This window comes from Acanthochromis polyacanthus, chromosome 7 (genome assembly GCF_021347895.1).
Source record: "Acanthochromis polyacanthus isolate Apoly-LR-REF ecotype Palm Island chromosome 7, KAUST_Apoly_ChrSc, whole genome shotgun sequence".
NCBI lineage: Eukaryota > Metazoa > Chordata > Actinopteri > Pomacentridae > Acanthochromis > Acanthochromis polyacanthus.
The window spans coordinates 20293458-20317121 of NC_067119.1; the positions used below are offsets into that span (position 1 = coordinate 20293458).

The 23664-nt window shown below is 42.3% G+C and overlaps 1 protein-coding gene across 2 annotated transcripts in view; it reads right to left on the reverse strand.

The window, feature by feature from the left end:
• The window catches only part of emid1 (EMI domain containing 1), a 63702-nt gene that overhangs the window by 2099 nt on the left and 37939 nt on the right, over window positions 1–23664 (reverse strand). The window contains exons 4-16 of one of the 2 annotated variants that reach the window (XM_022198917.2): window positions 14128–14217; window positions 13959–14020; window positions 13719–13851; window positions 12127–12171; window positions 11919–12026; window positions 9533–9640; window positions 6011–6100; window positions 5548–5600; window positions 5386–5448; window positions 4671–4715; window positions 4367–4411; window positions 4200–4211; window positions 1986–2070 (exon numbers count right to left, since the gene is read on the reverse strand). In XM_022198917.2, coding sequence (XP_022054609.1) covers window positions 1986–2070; window positions 4200–4211; window positions 4367–4411; window positions 4671–4715; window positions 5386–5448; window positions 5548–5600; window positions 6011–6100; window positions 9533–9640; window positions 11919–12026; window positions 12127–12171; window positions 13719–13851; window positions 13959–14020; window positions 14128–14217 — 939 coding nt within the window. The remainder of the gene's footprint in view (window positions 1–1985; window positions 2071–4199; window positions 4212–4366; window positions 4412–4670; window positions 4716–5385; window positions 5449–5547; window positions 5601–6010; window positions 6101–9532; window positions 9641–11918; window positions 12027–12126; window positions 12172–13718; window positions 13852–13958; window positions 14021–14127; window positions 14218–23664) is intronic. The other variant, XM_022198927.2, reaches the window with a different exon arrangement.

The following is a 23664-nucleotide window of genomic DNA, read 5'->3' on the forward strand; positions in this document are numbered from 1 at the left end:
CTGCAGTAAATTAGGTGAGGGAACACAGGCGTCATTGTCCACAGTCACATGTGTTCAACATCACCATGAACGGAGAGGCCATGCAAGAAGGAAGCTTTTCCTCATGAAGTGGCACATTTAAAGTCAACTGAAGTTTGATGCTGATCAGCTGAACAAAGAAAAGGCTTTCTAGAGGAAGGTTCTGTGGAAAATTAAAACAAAAATTAAGCCATTTGGCCACAATGACTATAAATATGCTTGGAGGAGGAAGGTGAGGCCCTTAACACCAAGAACTTTACACCTATTATCTAGCATGGTGGTGGCAGTGTTAGACTCTGGAGATGTTTTGCTGAGCCGTTGCTTTATACAAAGTAAATTAAATAGTGAAGGATTAGGATTACTTCCACAATCTTCTGGAAAACCTAAAATCGTTGGCCAGAGAGTTGAGTCTTGGATGCAGTTGGGTGTTCCAACCAGACAATGACCCAAACACATATAAAAATGGTTAAGAAATGAGTAAGTTGTGATTTAAACCTCATTAAAAACCTGTGGGCTGTTATGATGGAATAAATCTGTCAGAAACCCAACAAATTTCTGTCGAGAGGAGTCAAAGGTGCAACCAGAAACTTGCCAGAAGCTTTTGCACAGTTACTAAAAACATGTAGTTGAGGCGAAAATGGCCAAAGGACATCAAAACAAATAATAAAATTGTTGTATGTGTACTTGTGACCAAGCAGATTTTGTCATATTTCCAGAAGACCAATAATAAATCTATGAAAGAACCAAAATGCATCATTGTTTTTTGTGACAAAGATGTATGCGTTTCAATGATTCCAACACAGGAAATTAAGAGTTGAAAAAGTCACTGGAAACTCAAGACTACTGTGATATATTCAGTCTTTATGACTGTATGTAAACCTTTGCTCACGGCTGGAGACTGGGCGTCTCAACAATCAAATGTTGAAAAGAAAAAAAGCAAAGTGTATCCTCAGATTTTCTGGTTTTCTTTTAACCAACAGTCCAATACCCAAAGATGTTCAATTTCCAAAGCACAAAGCAGCAAATTATCATATTTTGAAAGCTAAAATCAGTGAGTGTTTGGCACAAGTTTCCTGAAAACTGGTTTCACATCTTGGATTTCCATAATAGGATTCATGACTAAAATAACAACAAGCAAAGTCAAGGTAATAAAAACAGAGGTTCACACTTGAAATTTAGCTAATCTCCTTCATCAGGATGCATGGATGGAATCAGATATAATTGACAGGATTGACAACTTCAACAACCAAACAATTAAACTGTCATCTGATTTTGGTGCTTGAAAGTATGTGACGTTATCTTTTTCCACCTGAGCTCAATTCACTTTAGACCAGTGAGAAGAGCACAGAAAAATGCACAAATACAAAATTATCTCATTTGATTAAAAAAAAAAACAAAAGTCTTAAAACCTTTGCAGAAAAACAACGTGTATGCAGCACCCGTCTTTCATAGTAAGAAGTTGAGTGGGTAAATTGATTTTAATATCTGTGCCGGCATCAAATAATCCTCAAAACTAAAACAGATTATACACAAGAATACATTTCTAAAACACATCTACTTTTCAGTGATGAGAGCAACATTTCGCAGTTCAGTAACAAGTGGTTATTTTACGCTTTTAACACTTGATCAGCATTTTTTACATGTAAAAAAGAGGTAAGAGAGGGCTGGCAGAGCTGTGGGTGAGGATGTCTCAGCGTTACCTGGCCAGATGATAGCCTCCAGCAGTGTCACCCTGCGAGCCAGAAGCTCAAGATCTGCCTGCAAGTCGTGGAACATCTGCAAGCTAATGTCCTATCAGAGAGCAGTGACAGGGGGACTGTGTGAGGGTGTGGAAACGCCAGCCCAAGTCCTGGGGCTGCTCACGACTGTTCCCACTCCCTGTCTCAGCAGTGAGGCTCAGTGGGAGTTTGAGGCACCCACCTTTGACCCCTGCCTAAAGCTGACCCTGCCTCAGGCCTCCTACTCACCATGAATACCGATCATAGTCTCAAGGATTAAAACCCTCTCGGCTAAGATCTTCAGCGCCTCTCTGATCTGATGTATTCCGTCCCCCTGTGAAGATAGATACAGCCGTCAAGGTAAGGAGCACAAGCCAAAGAACTGCTCGCCAAGATGCAAGTCATTTCTCTCAATACAGTTGAGCAGTTAGAAGGTTAAAACAGTCCACATGTCTGCCCAGCACTGTCAGAAGCTAACCTGCTTTTCTCTACCGTCTCCCTCATTCTCTGATACATGCTGCTACACGAAGTCAGTCTCTGCCATGCCGGACTGGGCAACATCAGCATGCACATTACAGACCAGCATCATGCTGGTTGAACTGCGCTCTCCCAGGACAAAGATTCAATCATGCCATCTGCATTCTTTCTGTTGGGTAGCAGGTCAGCCAGGCAATTACTTTCAGCTCCACAGTGTTCATTCTTAACACCGCACTTACAAAAGTTACCCATCATCTGACAGAATGAAACCAGTAAAGGTTCACACTGACATCTGGTTTGTCTTTAGTTACAAGATAAAGCAATGGCTTCATGAGTCATACCTTCAAAAATAACAAAAGTAGTTGAACAAGAAGTAGGTAAAGCAGACAGAGACAGCTGAGAGTGTCGCCATCACAAAAGAAGGCATGCAGAGAACAGCTGAAGCCTTTACTGCCCAGGTGAGTGATTCCCACTATGACATGCTCTGATTAATAAGACAAAATGTATGTTTGAAGAAAAAAGGCAAAGTCGCACTCGCAGCATGGCTCTCGGGATCATAATGTCAGCTTGTTGGTTGGTTGAAATATCTCAACTTTGGGACAGATTGTAGAGAAATTTTGTTTATGAGACGCGGAAGAAGAATCCATTGGTGAACTTCTGTACCACCAGGTTTGTGTTTTTCAAGAAAATATGTTGACAACTATTGGATGAATTGCCATAAAACCTAGTACAGACATTCAGGATTTCCTAAATCTAAGCTTAAAATGGTGAAGACTAACTTTTTTCTGTCTCATTAATAGTTTGCCAAAAATGATCAGTTTGAACTGAACAAACTGTAAAAAACAAAAACTTGTGTGCTCCTTGGTATAATCATGTAGTTATTAGTGACTCAGCTGACAAAACAGTGACACCTGGCTGAACTGCAGGCTCTGTTTACAAATATTTTGACTAGTCTGTAGAAACTGCTTGGAGCTCACAGGGTTAATGATCAGTGCTTATGATAATGGCGATATCAACGTTCATCCCTATTATTCATATACTGTAAGCATGTTAAACTACTATCACTGATAGTGAACATTGTAACTATTATACCGAATTAAAATCAGCAAGTCAGAGAGTTGATCCCCAAATAAAACTTTGGGAATTTGGACCTGCTTTGCCTTTTTTCAACAGCACTGTGTCATTTTTCATGGTTGATTTACACATGCAGAGAAAGAGAAAGTTTATGTGATGAAGGAAAAGACATAATCATGCAAAGTTGCATTGTGGGAGAAAAGAGGATAGCTGTATCCACTCCACTCACATCAGAGCACAACACCTCTGAACCCAACAGGACCCACCACTGACACATATGGAGTGATTTGGCATATACATTCACACTTTCTTTTGTGGTTCATTGACACATTTAGAAAAAAAATCTGTGAAATCAAACAAAATGATCAGATGCACTGTTAGATTCAAATGAAATAATTTGATTTTTGCAAGGACTTTTGCTCTATTTTACATCTTTTCAGTCCGTCAGAGCTGGTGCATGATGCCGTTCTGTATATTTATATGTATATGCCAAAGTCAGATGCTGAAAAGGTGACTGTGAAAGGTAGCCATGGGGACAGTAGCTTGCAGAGGGAGTCAGACAGCTTTAGGGTCAAGAGGACAGCAGTCCAGAGCACACCCCAAGGACCAACAAAAACACATTAACACACAAAATCAGACAGATCAAAAGCTACAGTCATATATGAACAAACAGAAACAACAATGTTAAACGGACACTTTGACTACCAACAGGTTGGAAAGTATGGGCTGGAGAGAAAAAGAGATGCAGCTAAACAACACTTTGTGGCCAATCACAACCATAAACACGGTGACTGTAAAGAGATTGTAACCATAACCACAGATGTTGGTCATGGTTAGACTTAATTTAGGTCACTGAAAAGATTCATTGCATTGCAAAGTGAACATGTGATGACATGAATAAAAATATCTTACATTTAGATTGCTCTTGTAAAATGAGAAGGAGGTAAAAGAAAAGTAAGGGTTAGACAGACAGAAGACATTCAATGCTCAGCAAAGGAATCTTAAAACTTTTTCAAAATCTGAAAATCTTCCAGTCCAGAGCCATGTGAATTGTAAACAACCACCAACTACTTTCTTACCGGTAAGCCCTTCTCTCCTGGCTCTCCCTTGGGACCTGGCGCTCCCTGTGAATAAACGTTAATGACAGAAAAAAATGAATCTGACCTCAAAACATTTAGAAAAGCTGTGCTGCAGTTTGCATTAACACAAAGATCTCCTTCTCTCTGTGATTGTGTTGTTGTTGGTCAGTGTGGTTTGTAGTGCTGCTGGTGAATGTAGTTTACAGTAACATAACCAGCTGTGACATATGTTGACGTTTCCCTCCCCATACATTCTTGTTCTCAGGATATAATCTTGAAGGCAGCAGAGGTAGAGGTGGCTTACCGGCTCGCCTCTGAAGCCCCTCTCTCCTGGGTAACCTAAAGGACCCTGAAAAAGCAAAAGCACATCTCAGAAAGTTGGTAAATGAAGGAAAGGAACTGAATGCTCACGCACTGCCCAGATTATGATGCAAGAAAGATGTTCCTGAGTGCAATTATTCTCTTAAATATTACATATGATGGACAACGGGGGTTAACAACACTATGAATCAAAACTAAAAATCTAAAATAAGAAGCCTTTTGTATTGTAATCACTGTCATATCCTATAGATGTACAACATTTTAAGCTGTGAAAACATGGAGATTGTGTTTAGCATAGACGAAAAAAAACAATCTGGCCTCTTGTCTGTTTATTGGAGAACCAATAAGACAAACATTGTAAATATTTTTTTTAAAAAGATCACAAAACTGGAATAACACATCAAGCTGCAAAGTAAATGTCATTCCCAATTTCTTAGTAATCACATCTGTGCACATTAGAACAGGGTCATGTGTTGCTATCTTGTCAAGAGTCCCGCTGAAAATATTACAGCTGTTTATAGTCTGAGTACAAGTGAAGCCAAGTGTTTTCTTATTTGTCACATTTCCTTATTGCATTGTATTATATTATGATATTTCATTGAATTTGCATTTTCTTTAGATAAAATGTGCCTTCTGCCTAACTCCATCCCTGTCAGCTAAATGAATAAACTAATCTAAACTAGACCAAATGTACTCACTCTCTCCCCACGTTCTCCCTTTGGCCCCACAGGGCCCTGTGTTCCAGGAGCTCCAGGTTTCCCCTGTAGTGGGTCAGAAAGGAAATTCAAAATGACAAAGACACATTTTCACAGACAATGTTGAACTCCTGCAGTGCACCACTAAGCTGTGAGTAAGCTTACGTTCTGTCCTGCCGGGCCAGGTGGTCCAAGTGGGCCTCTAGGGCCTGGAGGACCTGCATGAACATTTATAACAGCACATCAGTTTAGCCTGGTGAGGAGCAATAAACTCAGCTTCACATGTGCAGAGAACCAGCAGGTGTTTATGACTTCTAAGTGTAGCTTTCAGGGATGTTTGTGTTTCACCTAGTTAAGAATAAGCTTTCAGTTTTTTCTTATAAAATGGCAAAAAGCAAATTTACAGCTCACTGACAGAGGCAAAAAGAGACTTATGGTAGACACCAAACACTGAGAAAGCTGAATAAACTGTATATCATTTGTGGGTGTTGTTTGCACTCTGCTGCTACTGTGTTTTCTTCATGTAAAGCCATTTTCAATATTAGAATCTTTAAATGTTTAAATAGGTGTTACCCAACCACCATGCAAACATCCTGTGTGCAGCATGAAGAGGCCAGTAAACACTCACCGATAGGCCCGGGAGGACCCTGAGGTCCTGGAACAGGCAACCCTCGTGAGTCATGGAAAGTGTTGGTGAAGAAGGGGTCTTTTCCACGATCTGGAGTTGAAACAAAATGTGCACGCTTAATGGGATGCAGAAGCTAGTCTCCTGGCTATTTGCAAAGTCAACTATCAGTCTGTCAGATCTTTTTTGTGGCTTCACTCTCCAGACAAGCTTCTAATGACTGTATGAAGTGTGTATCTATGGGTTGTAAATGAAAATAGTTGATTTCATTCGATATGTTCTACTTATGGGTTTGAATATTTGAAAAGACTGTCACAAATCCAAAGTGCAGCCTCACAAAATGAATATTTGAATGTTATTCACTGTCTAATTGAAGACTTGTGCTGCGGTTATGAAATAGTTCATATGATGCTGCTTCCATGCAACAAGTTCCACCAATCAAATGGTGTTTGGATATATTTATTGATGCTGATGTCTTGGATCAGGTCCCTGCTTGCCGTTTGAATGTGTCGAGTTTGACGGATGAACCACATTTGGGGTGTATCCTGAGAGAAAGTGCTCCCTGAGATGTGAATGTGGGAAAATGCATTGTTCTCACAGAAACATGAACTTCTCTGTTAGCTGCAGTGGTGGGCAGGCTCTCATCCCAGCAGTCAAGAGGCATTTTAGCATGCAATGTTTGTCTTTTGTTTTCATGAGACCGTGCCAGATGCGCCTAGTAACTACTCTGGTGAATATTAAGCAACCCTGCTGTGTTGATGCTGCCTCAGAAGTTCAACTCAGCCAAGTGAAGCCTGACAAATCAGTGCTACCTGTAGAGGGCAGTGTTTTCCAACAAACAGTTCATTTAATGAGTTCAGCAGAGTAATAAACTACACAAAAATGTATAAATGTCAGCAGTGGATCAGAGTTTGATATTCATTAAAAGTTGCATAATTCAGCATAAAATCTACAATGAAACAGCTCTGACTGGACAGAAACAACTAAATGTGTCCACAGAAAAAGGACAGGAGGAAGAGGGTGGTGTATGTGTGAATGACAGAGGAAGTGTGCGGTCATTGGGTCACTTTATACTGACAGGAAAAACAGATCCAATCATAGCATTAGACTTCAGGAGATACAAGTAGGAGGAGAATGAAGAGAAACATCCTCCAGCTGTCAGATCTTTGCACACCGCTAACAGATCGGGACCTGAGGTGACATCCAAACCAGACTCCAGACACTACTTTCATTTCCTGCTCTGAACATGCTGGGATCTGTGACTTAATATGACATGAAAACATGCAAGAATGTTGACAAACACTGTACTTTTGAGCAGGCCTCCTCTTTGCTATAATGTTCTTGCTGCTGCTTTAGGAACCCTCTCCTGTTCTGCAGAAGGGAATTCCAACATCCTGATGCAGATGTAAAAGCCAAATAAGACAGTGTTTTCCAAAGGAAGCTCAGCACAGAACCGCCCCCACTGCTCATGTTCCCCACTGTTACTTTGATGTGAACAAAAACGGTCCACAGTCTCGAAGTCATCATGCCAACCTCAACGTCCCCACAGCTTTCTCCACACAGGAACCTGGAGCGTGCAAATCTGTTTGCTGCATACTTTGTTTTACCACCGAATCTACGTATAAAACCCGCCCATGAGTTGACCTTGAAAGAGCCGCGGTGGGCTCCCATCTGTGTCTCTCATCCCCCCACATCTGTCTGAGCGGCCTACATCTGGAAGCTGTTGAGTGACATCAGTGGTGGACAGGTTCTCATCCCAGCAGTCAAGTCTGTCTGTGTCAATCTCACTGTCTCTGCCTCCATTTAACACTCTTTGATTCTGTTCTACTTGGCCGCTCGACAGCAAGGAGCAAGTAGCAGCTACAGGCTTAACGTCATATGGACTGTTTCTTATTGTCTTTGCTTCTTTGTGAGGCTTTTAAAGACATGAATACTAGTTTGAAGTGGAAGTCTGTAAAACCTACGTGACCCTGCCAGAGAACAAAGGCTCTGAATGTATTTGTGTACACGCACAGTCTGATTTTGGGCTCGCATTGTCTGGTTTGGCTCGGAAAGACACCACTTCATGTGAGGAGGAAGTAGGGAAGTGGTCGTCTGACATGGATGTACTCTCCATTTGGGTTTTTGACCTTTGGGAGAGATCCAGGTCCATAAAAATAAGGTGTGAGAATTCATAAGGAGAACCGTAGCAGACGTCCAATTTTTATAAATGCGCAGAAGAAGGGGGAAAAAAAAAAAAATCACATAAAAATGAAATATGCAGGAAGGAAAGGGGAAGTGAACTGACTTTATAAAGTCTTTTGTTTTACATGTGGGAGCTGTGTGAAGTCTGAAAAGTTGCCTCAGGTGACATCAGTTGGTTCGGTCTTATGATTATTAGTTTAAAAATGAATCAACGGCACAGACTTCTAACTTTGTCTTTTAGCTATCTGCACCCCAAAATCTGCTGGCGGGTTTGAAAGACTTTTTTTTTTTTTAAATTGGCCAAAATGACACCATGTATCAAAGCCAAAAACTGTTCTATAGAAAGAAATGCTGGATTTTCAACTTTCTGACATCACTGAATACATTCAGTGATGTCAGAAAGTTGTGTGGTTCTATCTGAAATAATAACAAAATATAAGCTTAAAATTGTGATATTTCTTCAAAATCATTTTATTTTGCATGTTTTAAGTGGTAAAACATGCAGTGGTAATAAATTAAGCAGATTGTGTAAAAAAATTAAATTATGCACTCCTCAGTGCAACTATGAAGCTATTAGTGACTCAACTCCAGCCAGTAATCTTAGAGACTTTTCAGCTGAACTGCAGGCTGTTTACAGAGAGCAGATAGGAGAAAAGTATGGGAACAAATCAAAAATGTAAGTAGCAAAATGATAGAAGCAAAAACAGTAAATAGAGCCTTCATTTTATGCAGTGTTGGTAACATCTGTGGGCACTTGGAAAAAGTTGTACCATACATATTATTTGTAGGTGTTTTTATAAAATAAATAATGAAGGGAATTCAGCTTTTGCTTTAACATATTTCACATTCTCTCTCCTTCGAGCCATGGTTGTGCTGTTTCCATTTACGTGCAGGACTTTGTACTGCAGTGAAAATGAGCCCACAGTGAGTAAAAATGTGACAGGATCAACAAACATCCAGAAAGTGTTTGGGGTTCAGAGGGTTAAACAGTCCAGCAAGAGTCAGACGGTATGAAAGCAAGGCAACGGTAATTTGCCAATTACTCTTTTTAGATGCATTTATTGTTATTTATTTTAAATTTTACGGGTGTTTTTGCATTTTTTATTGGACAGACGGGAAGCGAGACAGGAAATGTGGTGAAAGAGAGCAGGGGAATGACATGTAGTAAGGGCCCGGACCTGCAGTTACAACGGTGAGTCACTGTGGACGTCCATGTGGTACGTGTCCTTACCACTCAGCTATCAGCTCACCCCATACAAAGAGGACTTTTGCCCATTTATTGTGGAATTTGTGTCATGCTGACTGTATGTACAGTAGTCTGTTAGCTGTCCAGGGTCTTACTGTGATCTGGTTCTGGGATGTGGGCACTGGCTGGCGCTGGAGGCCCCGGTGGACCAGGCGGGCCCGGTAGACCCCTCTCTCCTGGGAGTCCTGGTGGACCACGGGGGCCTGAGAAGAGGGATGACAGAAAAATCACCGCGGTGACAGACGCACTGTGCTGTAGAGGTATGTCATAGCAAAATATGATCTTAAAGTTTCTCCTGGAGAGACACAGCTCACGGCAGACTGATAAATGACTGTGGCTGATGTGATGAAAGGAGGATAAACTCTGACAGAGACCAGAGAGGAAAAAGATTAGATAAAGTGCTGAGTGATACAACGTAATAGTGTCTGGCAGGAGTGAGTGCTTTTATATCTGTGTGTGTGTGTGTGTGTGTGTGTGTGTGTGTGTGTGTGTGTGTGTGTGTGTGTGTGTGTGTGTGTGTGTGTGTGTGTGTGTGTGTGTGTGTGTGTGTGTGTGTGTGTACATGTGGACTATCTGGACAGAGAAGGAGACGTGTATGAACCGGCTGACTTTTTTTCTCTGTAATTAACAGGAGGAGGCTCTTTAATGGTCCAGTGCTGGGAACCAACTCAGGGACAAGGGAAAACTCAAATAAACACCATTAAACTCTGCAAAGTGTTACTGGCACAGGCTCATAGTGAATTAAGCACTCCTTGCATACACCCCGCTAGCTTTTGTACGTGTGTGTGTGTGTGTGTGTGTGTGTGTGTGTGTGTGTGTGTGTGTGTGTGTGTGTGTGTGTGTGTGTGTGTGTGTGTGTGTGTGTGTGTGTGTCAGAAACAGCCTGTAGCTGCTCCATATGGGCCGATTAGTGAGAGTGTCCCTCCTCCTCCCCTAGTCATTATTTGGAAGGTGGAAAAAAGCACCAGCGCAACATCTGACCTCATTGTTTGGATTCTCCTGAGGTAATGCTGCCAGCTGACCGCCACCTCTGGGCCTCTGACAGACACAAACTCACCACCTTTCTCTATATGTACTGATGAAACGGATGATGACAGTCCACTAATTATGTCCTTGCAAGGAAAAGTTTACGCAGCTCTGATTTGTAACCTCCGCAGGGCATTTTCTCTTGGTAAACACTGCAGTGTAACCGGCGGTGTTTTGGCTGCTCCATGTGGACTGTAAGCTACAATCTGCAGTGGTTGAAATGGCCATTCTATGTGACATATTAGGGGAAACAGTTTAGGTTTTTCCTGTAGAATAATGGCTCCCTTGAGCAGCTGAGGGGATGCTGCGACAAAATATGACTCAACGTTTGCCATACAGCTTATCAGGACACATCATAACATACAACATCACTCACTTTTCTCCCATCTTTCCCATGAGCCTGGCTCCAAAACCTATTTGTCTACATTTTGCATGACACTGGACACATTCCAGTCCTGTGTTTATCTTTCACTTTAAATGGAAAGAAAAAAAAGAATCAGCACAATAAGAAAAACACAGCACTGCTTTTGGATACTTATGAAGTAATGGAGATAGAAAAACAATAACACCACAGGCATATGGAAATCATAAGGGCCTGGGATTTGTGTATGTATAGCTCATGTTCATTTCAGATTGAAGTCACATGGCGCTTGGGTTTTTTTAAGTTTAAGTTTCGCTCTAAATCTCATCTTTGCCCAGCAGCAGGCACAGAGCAGGGGTCATGTGTTAGCCTGAGAGGAGAGGCGCTCCCTTCATGATCCGGAGGGATAACAGCCTATAGCCGGAGCAGATGTTGTGACACACTTATCCCACCATTTACTTTATTCATCATTCAAGTTGCAGCTGCCTGAGGATTTTCCCAACAGGTCATTTATTATTTTGTACATAACCACCGAGCCCTGAACAGCTTCATGATTCAGTGTCTGGTCTGGCTGGTGACCATGAACAAGCAGCACATGTTGGAGAGTCTATATGGAGTCTGCAAACAAATACTTCTGCTGCCCACCGAAGCAGTACTTTTAGAAACGTATGATTTTAACGGCCAACCAACAAAATGCCCAAATTCCAGTAAGTTACCAGAAAGCCTCAAGGGCCGCTGGAATGCTTCATCATTTACCACTGGAGGGTCTGTGGGCCAACCGAGAGAGTAAAGAGAAAGACAAACACTGTAGAGCAGAACATCACAGGTCAGCCTTTTTGCAGGAGATCTCATTGATTTCTGCTGTTTCCACAAGCCTTTGCTCAATAGTGTGGAATTCAAATGTCCTATTCTACAGACAAAATGTTAAGCAGACAAAGAAGTAAACAACTGTCCCAGAATGCATCCAACTTTACAGCATGCTTATTCACAAACTGTGCCAATGTCTACTAAGATAAAGTTCGTTTGTTCCTCCCATTTCCTAGCTGTCTGCTAACAGTGAGCCGAGTGCATTTCCGCCTTCGGTCCTCTCTTACCTGCTGGTCCTGTAGATCCTTTCGATCCAGGGCTTCCAGATGGGCCCCTCGTCCCGGCCTCCCCCCGGGGCCCACTGGGACCTGGCAGCCCTCGAGAGCCCGGCTTCCCTAAGAGGAGGAAACAGACACGAGTAATCATGGAGCCTTAACTGGTTTACATCTTCACTGGTTTCACATCAACTGAGAGGCAACTATGGTTACAATTTACCATCTCTGCCAGGAAGCCCATCTCTCCCCTTCTCACCCTGAGGGCCTGAAATGAAATCAGAAAGGTGGCTTAATTGAGAGGTTTTGCACTGAAAACAAAAAATATTTTGAGCTCATGCCACCTGGAGAAGAGGTTGTATAAAATCCACTGAGGCTCAAGGTGCAGTTCTGCCCCAGTAATAGAGCAACATGAGGGCCAAAGTACTAAATATTTGCTTTTTTTTACTTTAAAGGAGCAATTAATTTTGAGCATGAGAATGGATTTCTGAAATTGACGTCTGGTTGAAAGATTTCCACCCTAAGCTGCTGTTACTTAGGCTTTGGTTGTAGGTTCATGGCAGGACTCTGGCTACAGTGACATTAAGACATGCTCTCTTAGTTAAAGTGGAACTCCACCAACTCCAGGGAACTGTGTAATGTTTGCTAAATTACCTCATGAGTAGTCACTTGAATCAGAATCGGTTAAGGACTTATTAGACTAAAGCCCCACTAGAGTAGAGTAGCCTCTCGAAGGAAGAGTTTACACTGCAGACCAGAACAGACTTTACACTATTATTTGAGCCTTAATATGCAGCGGTACTGGGAGAAAAAAAACACAGTCGAGAGAGTAAAGAAAGACTGAATCACAACTATGCTCTGCAAATTTCATAATTATTTGCTCATTTTCTTAGGACATGTATCTTGCATGTAAAGATGCACTTTGGCCTGACGGTGGGACTAGAGGAAAAGTTCACAGAGTGACCAAAATAGAAAAGGTTTATCCTCTGGGCAGAATGATTGAATCTGAAGTGGAGCTGCACTGTTAGACATGAAAATTTCAGCATATGGCGCCACCAAGTAGTAGTATAAAAGTCACTCTGTATATAGTGCGCTATGTTTAGCTCTATATTTACCCTCTGCTGTTTCAGTGTTTAAATTGTGAATGTGAACTGTATGTACTATATAGCTCCCTCAAAAAATTCAGAATGGAACAAAACAATCCCTCAGTGCGGTGTTTTTATAGATGTAAAAATATCCATGTGTTTGCAGAGAATGAGTGCATTTGGGTGTGATTCTGGACACAGCAGTAAACCACACTACACTCCTTTTTCACTGGGATTGTGTCATTTTATATAAATGAAAACTCACGCCATCACACTAATGATTTCAGATCATATAAACACATAAAATTCCTTCACACTACAGCTCAAATGGGGTATTTTAATAAAGCTGATGCACTTTTTCCCCTCCTTCTTCTGACAGTGTAGCAGGGTCAGTAAACTGTGTTTTTAGCTACAGCCAGCGCTGGGCTCGACTCCAGGAAAGGAGAGGACTTCTACACAGCCGCAGAGCGCTGAAAGTGAGCAGCACAGACAACTGGGCTCTCGCTTTTGTTAAAGGAAATGAGTGTGTGTATGTGTGTGTGTGTGTGTGTGTTTGTGCAGTGAAAGAAATAGGATACGAGCAGAGGTGAGCAGGTATTGAGCAGAAAAAAGCAGCAAGAAGTGATTTCTGACTCAATTATCCAAACACAAAACCCTGAACTCCACTTAATGGAAATATGATTTTTTTTAACTTAAAATGTATTTGCGTGTGACAGCGTGAACTACCGACCTGCAGGTCCCTGCTCACCAGGAGCCCCCTGAGCGGGCACGGCCCCCATCAGTAAGGAGGTCTCAGGAACAGTTCCTCCTTTGCTCTGAAGGTGGCGATGTGATGAGGAGGCCGGTGCTGTGAGTACCTGGACCTGGTATAAAAACACATAGAACAAATGCAGGTAGTTAAAAAACATGCTTGTTTATTATAAAGCTGTCATATTTATTAGGTTTATAAATACTGAGACTGAGTCTTCACCTTTGCCTCTAGTGAGTTCAGCCTGTCACTCAAAGCTGTGATTCGACTGCAGTTGAGACAATCTAAAAAACAAAAAATGGCTTTCTTTATGTCAGGAATCAGACATTTAAACATGTCACAAACCCATTGCGTTGTCTTGTGAAAGCAGTAACATGTTAACAGTTCTTACTGGAGATGGACTCTCCTGTGCGAGCAGGCGGCCGGCGTAGTGTGGATGGTTTCCTCACTGCCTCTTGAGCTACAAGCTGGTTCCCTGAATCTGTAACAGAATAAAAATTCAGGGGACAAGTCAGGTCTGTAACTTCTGGAGCTTGAAAATGTAAAATTTGTATTGAGAAATTTCTATTTCCTTCCATATGCAATATGGAAAAGTTGCAAAGTTGAATAGAAATGGTTTCAAATGTGTTTCACAATAAGCTAAGGATGTTAGAGCTGAATGATGAATTGACTCATGAAATTCTCCTTGAAGCAAAAACACCAAGGATCATCTGCTTCAAAAAAAAAAGCAGACAAGAAAAGTGCCTGTTTCTCTTTATACTCATTAACAGTCTGACTCATGTTGAAGTGACAGAACCGATTAAGTTCCATCAGTGTTCATGTTCATCAATCATGCTTCTCTGTGAAAGAAACCAGAAATCTCCCCTGTGCTTTGTCTATCCTGCAGGTGAGCTTCTTACCATTATCCAGACGGAGCAGGAAGAACATTTCCAGTGTGTAGATACGACAGAATCAGAAATGACCAGTGACAGTTGCAGCTTTTGTTTGTGTTACATTTCCAAGACACAAACAGTTTGCACGCTACATCTTTGCCAACTTAACTCCAGCCCGTTCCTTTTGCCTTGTTTCTTTATGAAGTATAAAAATCACAAGGCCGCGGAGAGAGGGCGTGTAAAGACAAACAATAGTTTCCTTGTGCAAAGAGAATGGGCAGTCTCAGCTCGCATTTTGTCTTGCCTTCATTTCATGAAGTGTGGGAGTTTGTGTCCCAGAGTTCTGGATGTTTTGAATGGGCAGACCTTTGTGGAAACGCTAGACTGACTCCATTGTCTTGACCTGGTCTGGCTCTGGTTGGTCCAGGTGCTCCTGATACAAACAAGAGGTTGGGTTCAGCACCTCATTAGCCACCGGGAAGCAGGTCTTTCCATTCAGTGGTCAGCGGGCACAGTCAACGCCAAGTGCTACATTAAAAGAAGCCACAAATAGCACCTGCAGCGCCGAGGCCAGGCAGGCGAACAGTATTCTTCTGAAACGGCTTCACTTACTGTAACATCAGATGTCATAATCTGTGCCTGACCACTGCAGACCCAGAAAAGGAAAATGGAGAGCTTATTGTCACGAAGAAAAATAAACGTTTTGGAACTTAAGACGCGAATGCATAATGGATTGAGTGATTACCCAAAGAGAGAAGAGAGAGAGGGCAATGGGCGAGGACGAAAAGTACACAGAACACATGGTTTAGGGTAAACTGAGACCACTCCAATAATTCCCCCTCCTCAACCTCTGTGCTCATGATTTCACTGTTTTGGGTTCTGGGTTTTTCTCAGAGGATTACAAGTGTAGATGGATTTAAACCATGTAAGACCTGAGACTGAAATGTTATGGCAGGAGCTCTAAATTGTAGAAAACTCTTCTACGTTTCAATAACAATATAAACTTTGGACGGAGATGAGGGGATCACACACCGGAATCTGCTCTTCACTCCACATGGGGGACACAAAGAGAGGTGAGGATGTGTGCACACTGTACATGCAGGCCGTTTCTGAGGAGCTCGGCTTGTGTAGATGGCTGCATTCAATTAGAAAGGGGAGCTCCGGATAAGAAACCTCGCTCCTCCCCTCCCAGCACCTCTTCTCCCTCCAGAGCAAAGAACATTCAAGCGCCAAGATCCCCTCACCCACACTCCAGCTATTGTTTGAAGCACTAAGCTGGCTTTGGCACAAGAACCGTTGCCTCCCACACACACCTCGTACACACTTTCCTTCTTTCTGTCTCGCAAGAACAAGTTTAAAATCTTTTCTTCTGCATCCCCAGTGGCTCTATCACCTGCAGTGTGGTGTGTGCACACAGACCGGGACGCCTCAAGTGTGATCCACCGCTCTGTTGGCCAACAATAACATCATAACAGTTAATGACTGCCCCCCGATGGACGCGGTTCATTGTATCCGCTCTTTGATCTCAGTAGGCTAATTGCCCCAGTGGGGGGGTCAAAGAAATGTGTGAACGTATTTGACCTTTTTACCCCAATGTTGAGCTGGGCTCTAATCAGTGGCTGAGTCAGAGCTCTTGATTAGAGAAATACTCCCGCCGAGAGTTCAGCGGGCCAGAGGTTGTGCTGACATCAGCCGCCTCTCGTCTCACTTTTTGCTCTCACACTCACACACAGTTCAATATTATGTTTACAAACACTGTCTAGATCATCTTTGCTCCTGCTGGTGCATTAATCCCAAAGGAAAAGAGGAAGATAGAAGCAGGGGTCACAGTACGAAGTTTATCTTTTCCTATTTCATAATGAGCCTATATTTACGCAGTTATGAAGGATGACTTCAGGGACTGTTTGAGCTCACGTGCATGATGGTAAAGATATTCTGTAGCAGCAGGAAAAGGTGTGAGGGCTCTGATGAGACACCTCTGAAAAGCAAATTGGATTTTGAGGCCGATTTGATCTAGTTTGAAGTTTATTACGGAACTCTGAGGCCCTCCAAAAGTCGAAGGGAGACACTAAACACACTGTTTCCAAGCACGTCGGCGGGGGCTAAGGTTAGACAGACCAATGAAACCGTTTGCTGAAATCTGGGCAATAGGTCTGCCAAACCACACATGTAGCTGTGTGAGCCTTAGCCTCAGCTTTCTCTGCTGTGTTTTCTCTGGTTTCCGCCACAAGATGCAATAAAGGAACAACATTGAAAGTGAGTAAATCGTTATTTGCACCTCATGTCCAGTCCAGATCCAGCAGAGACAAACTGTGGTTCACATGTAGAGATAAATGTGCACAGAGCCGTCACGTTTGACTTTGCTGATAGAATACACATTTACTTTGTGCAAATTGGATAAAATCGGCAAAATAGTTCAGAAAGTGTGAAGCAGACAGGAGGAGAGTTAGTAACAGACTGTTTTCTTATGCCAAGTGTGAACAGAGCCAAAGGGGGAAGCCCTCAATCTGAACTTACTGCTCTCCAGACGATGCAACTTTTGCAATTTGGATTCCACCAAAAGCATTAACAACCTACTTTTACTGCTATATCAATATAGTTTCTGCTATGGCAGCTTTATTGCAAAGTTATTATGCTTGGCCTTAAAAAACCCACTTGAAACTCTGCGGGTATCACCAGAGTTAGAGCCAAACACACTGCGACCAGAACTCCAGCTGCACCGCTCAATGCAATCTAAGGTGTGTGTGCACATGCCGAGTTTTTGTCCGTGTGAGTGGGAAACTGCCTGTGTGACAAACACACACACACACAGGCTGTATTATTAATGTGCCAAGGTCATCCGTTGCAGTGATACTCTCTCTGTGAAAATAAACCCAATGTTAAGAGCCCAGTTAGTCCTGCCAGCCGGAGCCCTTAAACACACAGCTCACACTCAGCTCCTCTGACTGCCAGATCCTCAAAGCTCATCACCTACTGAGGCTTATTTGTTCTCCGCTTCTGCAGAAAGATTCTGCAGACAGGCAGACAGACTTGACGAGCTTTATGAATGTACGAGTTGAACATTTGTTGTTCTGTCTGCAGCTGAGGCTGACTGAATATATGAAGACACGCTCGAATAGGCTAGAAAAGCTTCTGTTTTCAGAAGCTGTTATCTCAAAGTTTGAGGGGAGATACAGTACGTGGTCTGGCAGCAGCTGAGAACGAAAACATCAAAACACACGAACACGCACGCCAACAGCAGCAAGCAGACACAGCAGAGCAGAAGGTCCTGATCCATCTCTGTCTGGTCAATTAGCTGAGCTCAGCGCTGCAGCATCATTAGTGACCAGGTGCTGACAGGCAGCCAGGCGAAGCGTTTGTCTCTGTCTCTGCACCGGACGGACTGATAACTGCTGCTGCTGCTGCCTTCACATAAACACATGGTCCGCCTACTGTACTGCTAGAAAGAAGCCAAGCTGAACAAGGCAGCTACTTAGAACAGATGTTTGCTGACCGAGCAGTTTCTTTTGTCTATTTTGAATCCAAAGAGACAAATTGAGGTCATGTGATCCTGTTGTTGTGCTGTTCTGCTCTTATCTCTCTTTTTTCTCCTCCAATACTAATTCTATTCTCTAAAAATTACTTCTGCACAAGGAACAATAAAGGGACACAAGTAATGTAAGTTTGCTTTAACCTGGCTATACCATACCTAAATTAATTTAAACTGTCACTGTCCATCCTTAGTGGTTTGATGCAGGTGATGTACAATACATCTCCTGACTGGTTCATACAGGAGCTTTTAGTGTATTCAGTCCATTAAGACGGCAAGTAAGACTTTATTGTATGAAAATCAGGTCATTTATTTGCTTCAGCTATTACGTGGCAGCCACCAGAACCCAACCAAGACTTAACTTCATGCTGTCAGTTCATCCGCAGAAGAGCTCAACACAAACTATATTTATTTTTCAACTTTTGCCAGCAGTTTTTTCTTTGAGTAAAGCGCATTACAGACATAAAACCGATCTTAAAATGAGTCCTCTCCAACAGGACGGAGGCCAACCAGATCACACAGATGAGGCATCAGGCATAATGTGCTAGATCCAAACTAGATACAGTTTCTTTGTCTGTGTCTTTATTGAATTCAGTATTTTCCCTTTAGTTACATTCATTTAGTCACGGTGGGTTGCTACAGTACCACAGAAACCACCGTACTTCAACATGATTCCACTGAGTTTATAAGTTTACAGAATTTAAATCAGGGAAATGACAGCACTGGTATGGGATCAGTACTGAGGAATTTTAATGGGTATTGACAGAAATAAGATGAATTGAGCACCCCTGTCTTCTGCATTTCTTTGATGGCTGTCTCAAATCACTGTCAGCTGGTAACAAGGTGGATTAAATCAGACCCACCAGCAGCTTCTACCTCCCAGACAGCCGACAGCTCTCCGTCTGACCAGGGCAAACCTGCGTCTGAACTCCGGCGTTTACTGTGCTTTCCCAGGGTCGCAGGTTTCTTTTATTAGGTGATTGGCTTAAAGGGCGGGACACACTTCATCATTTCCTTACTTTGGAATTTCCACTCGGCCTGTCCACCTCTGCAGAGCGGAGCAGCCCACACATCGGACAGGTTCAACTGTAATTACAGGTGAGAAGGAAGTGCGGCGCTGCAATAACAACTGGCAGGTAATTGATCCCAGAGGAGAAGGTGAGCTTACCGAATCCTCACTTTCACACTGTTTGACTTGAAAACAAGTGCACTGAGGCAGCCAGTCTACATCTGCTGTTTTTTTTTTTTTTTTTACAAGTTTAGGTGAGGTGTTGCAAAGACCTGCTGCAAATGAAACCACGCTACAGTCCCCAGGACCCTGAAGTGAGAGTGTGCAGGGTCAGAGAGGTTCTCACCTCCAGCACACACATCTCACCTCATCAATCAGCACAGACACTTCAGCCACAGCAGTGTGGGGGCAGCAAACAAATACACGAATCCCACCCTCCGCAGAGCTGAACCGACTGCCGACACTCAAAATAACTAATTACATTTAGTCTGCTTACATCAACTGAAGAGATGATTTATGTACTTGTACTGCTTTAAGCAGTTTTTACTGCTTATGCTTTACTGTTATGTTTCCTTCTGGTAAGTTTTTATAGATTAAATGTACTTAGGAGGAATTTAACTCTTGACTGAGCAAGAATATTGCATTATATACTACATGTATCATACTTTTGCCCTTTACAGTTAGTTGTTTAACTAGCTTAAATGGTATCATGTATTTAAAAAAAAAAAATCTGAAACAGATTTATTGCCAAGTAGGTTTTCACATACGACAACTTTGATATGGTGTTTTTATGCAGAACAAGCGCACAGAGAGTGGAAAACATTTAAAGAGGAATAAGAAGACAGGAAAAGACAAGTTTTACAAGACAAATGAGAAGCAAGTGTAACAAATTGAAGGTTTTATAAAAGCAGTAAAGAGTATTAACAGTGCAGGAATTTGCAACCTATTTGTCTGAGAATGCGCAAGGCTACGTAGTTTATGCTGTAAACAACTTGAAATGTATGAAGGACAATGACAATCTTATTTGCAAATTCCCCCACTGTGACTAATGGAGCCTCATCATATCGTTATTTTATACAGTTGTGCAGTAAAACGTATTGATTTGTTTCTGTCATAAGAGCACACTGCAAAAAAATGTTTGTACATTTTACGGTGAAAAACTGTCAAACCATAACGGTAAAAATCTGTAAATTCTAAAACAGTTTGATGCAGTTTTTATAACACTGAATCACTGTAACTGGGTTAATCAGGAGAAAAGTGTGTTTTTTGAAAAAATAAATTTCCCGACTTCTGCACAGTTTCTAATGGAAAAATGCTGCAATATGTATAAAAATACTGTAATTTTTGCATTTTATTCTCTAAAAGAAAACAGTTTTTCCTAGTTAAATGTGCATATTGTTACTGGTAATAGAAACATGCTGCAATATTTACAACAAGTAACAATGCAATTTCTGCATTTATTACATGTAAAAAAAATACAGTTTGTTACTGGTCAATATTTTTGTTCTAATAATGAACATATGCTTTTAATATTGATGAAAGTTTTAACCGCAGTTTTTGCTAAAAAAATACATAACTGTCATGCTGATAATGGAAAAATGTTGTAATATGTATAATAAATTACATAAATTTTACTTTAGAAAGTATTTTCATGTAATTTTTCAAATTTTTAAAGGTTAAAACTCTTTCCTTACAGTAAAATATGGACTGAAGCATGTTTATTTAACTAGAGAAGCCACTGCTGTATTTTGGGTCACTCGGTGTTCATTGTGTTACTTTTTTGAAGCATATGTGTGCAGATATTTCTATAATTGCATCCTGCATCCTGCACAAACACAGATAAACGCTGCAGAGGCCGGTTGACTGTCACCAGCAGTTTTTCTTCACTAATGCTCTTCAGTTCTACTTTGCTCGTGCCAATTCTCACACCAGTCCTTTCAGCTCTTCCAGCCCATCCAGATGTGCTTGCACACACAGCCTCTAATCTTCACAGGAAGGAGGAGGGTCTCCCGCCTCGCCTCCCACTCTCTGTCCCACACCGGGCTGCCTTCACCTCACCTTCCCTCTCGCTCACTCACTCCCCCTTTATCTGTCTCACTCTCTCTGTTTTTCCAGCCTGCAGTGATGCTGATGCCAGTGACAGCATCTGCATCTCGGTCTGGATGCCCCTCCTGCCCCCCTCCCCAGCAGGCGGTGGTGTGTAATTACAGACCAATGCCAGGCTCAATGGTCTGACTGCTGACAGAGGGGTTTGTCTAGCCTGCAGACATGTGCTCCCATTAGCACTCTGGGAGAGGGGACTGGTCGCACTGGTCCCCGACAGCTGTGAAGTAAAGCTCTCAGGCACAGGATGCAGCATTACCTCCCATCCCTCCCTCTCGTCAAGCTTCTTGCTTATTGTATTTTCCAGAAGGCCTCATCCTGAGAAACCGACAGCTATCTGCCCCACAGAGGCTCAGACCAGACTGTCGAGAATACCTGCGAGGCGCTTGTGGATGTTAATTACAGGAAAATTGAGCTTTATTTCACTCATCGCCTTTGCCTCTAATTACTGAGCAGAGCAGACTTGCCTCCGCTGTTTGTTAAGTTCTTGTTTTGGGGGGCAGCAGTGTGGTGTTTCTCTCCTTTTATCAATAACTGGAGTGACTGTTTGCAGTCTCAGCGCAAGATAATGCCTGAAAGTCCACAACAGCAGGAGAAGCGGTTTGTGTTCAAAGTGTGAGCCAGTTGAGAAAATAAAAAAAACCCTCCAAATTAAGTGAATTTAAAAATGAGTAACTGCAACTTTTTGCAGCCCGACTGGTATAAATAAAGAAAACCCATCAGCTTCTATCAAAATGGAAACAATTTCCGTGTGCCACGAAAGCAAACAATGCTGCGGTCTGTGTAAAGTGGCTAAAATTAGTGGTGGGTACATCTGTCAAACTGCAGCGTGCTGATTTCAGATAGTGTGCGGTCGGGACAGGCAGCGCTGCAAATCCACCCAGCAGTCTTGAAGCGTTCCTCGACTTGAAGCAGCCAGATGTCTAATAAAAGCATGCGGCAGAGGCTGACAATCAGCTCACACCCTCCATTTTATTAAGAGAGACACAATAACACAGAAAACCCAACGAAAGCCGGCTCCTCCCTCGTGATCCTTGTCGACCCAAATAAAAGCTGCTTTGTAAACTTTGCCTTGGCGACACTCTCCCTTTCAGTGAACTCGGCTGGCATCTTATTCAGTGATGCGCAACCTCTCTCCCCCGTCCAGTCTCAGCCTCCGTCTCCTCTGTGGTCACCAAGGAAACGGTGGAAAACAGGCCTGCATAGCTGCAGACCAGGATGAAACCACACACTCTGCTGCTGCTGCTTTGGTGTGGCAGGGAGGGGACCGTCTTGTCTGTGACCTCTCCATATAAAACGCTGCTGACACACAGCAGTAATTAAACTCCTCTAAGCCGACACGCTGCCACAAGAGGCCAACAAACAATAGCTCTAAAAACACCCAAGACCAGGATTAGACCTCCCCACACATGACATATTAACTTAAATTACTGCGGCTGACTACTAAGCTTTAAATATCACGAATGCTGCGCTAAGCTGTAGAACAGTTTGCACTTTATAACCTTCTGTGACTGAAATAGACAAACGCCATCAATGTGCTTTAAAAGGATAACTCCACTGCATTAAAATTTGGATCTTAGTTTGTAGGCTTCTCTACAATGACATCCAACGGGAACATGAGCAGTCTGGCTAAAAGGGTGTCGACAGGTTAACAGGCCAACACTTGTGTGCACGCAGACAGTCTGAACTAATTCAGCTGGAGGTGAGTACAGTTGAACTAAGCCAGTTTTTGTTTACAAAGGAGAGCCTGGGAAAAATAATTTTACAGAATAGAATAGAATAGTCCTTTATTGTCACTGTAGCCAGTACAACGAAATTTAAAAGTGCCAGACAGTCAGCGCATCATTAAAAAAGACAACACAAGTTAATAAATAGAAAAACAATAAATAAATAAATACTCAATCAGACATGACATTCCTTAAGGCATTGAGGGTAGTTATTGCTGTGGGGTAGAAACTGTTTTTCAGTCTATTTGGTAAATAGTTGCTGAGGATTAATTAATAGACTAATTGCTGCTCCAGTGTGGTTTGTGTGTTTGGATTTGCATTTATCATCTGGCTTGGATTCTTTTTTTTACCACTCCCTTTTGTGTGCTTTTGTGTCTTTTCTTTTCTGGCAATGTGGCTGCGTCCTGACATCTCTGCTGCTAAAGGGATAGTTTGCTTCCTTTGAGGCAGGGTTATGCGAGGTCTACAGTCAGTGCAGTAAACACGGTAGAGAGTAGTTGGAGTTTGAGGCAGACAAGAGGACCAGCACAGAGGATAAGCAAAAAAACTATTGTGGACAGGGTGCAGGGACGTATTTTAGCCATCCAAAAATAAGCCAGTCTAGTAAATAATCAGTATCATTTGTATGTGTACACTAGACATTTATAGGGTGGTCCCTGTAAATATCTCTCTGGTCTCACACTGAAGG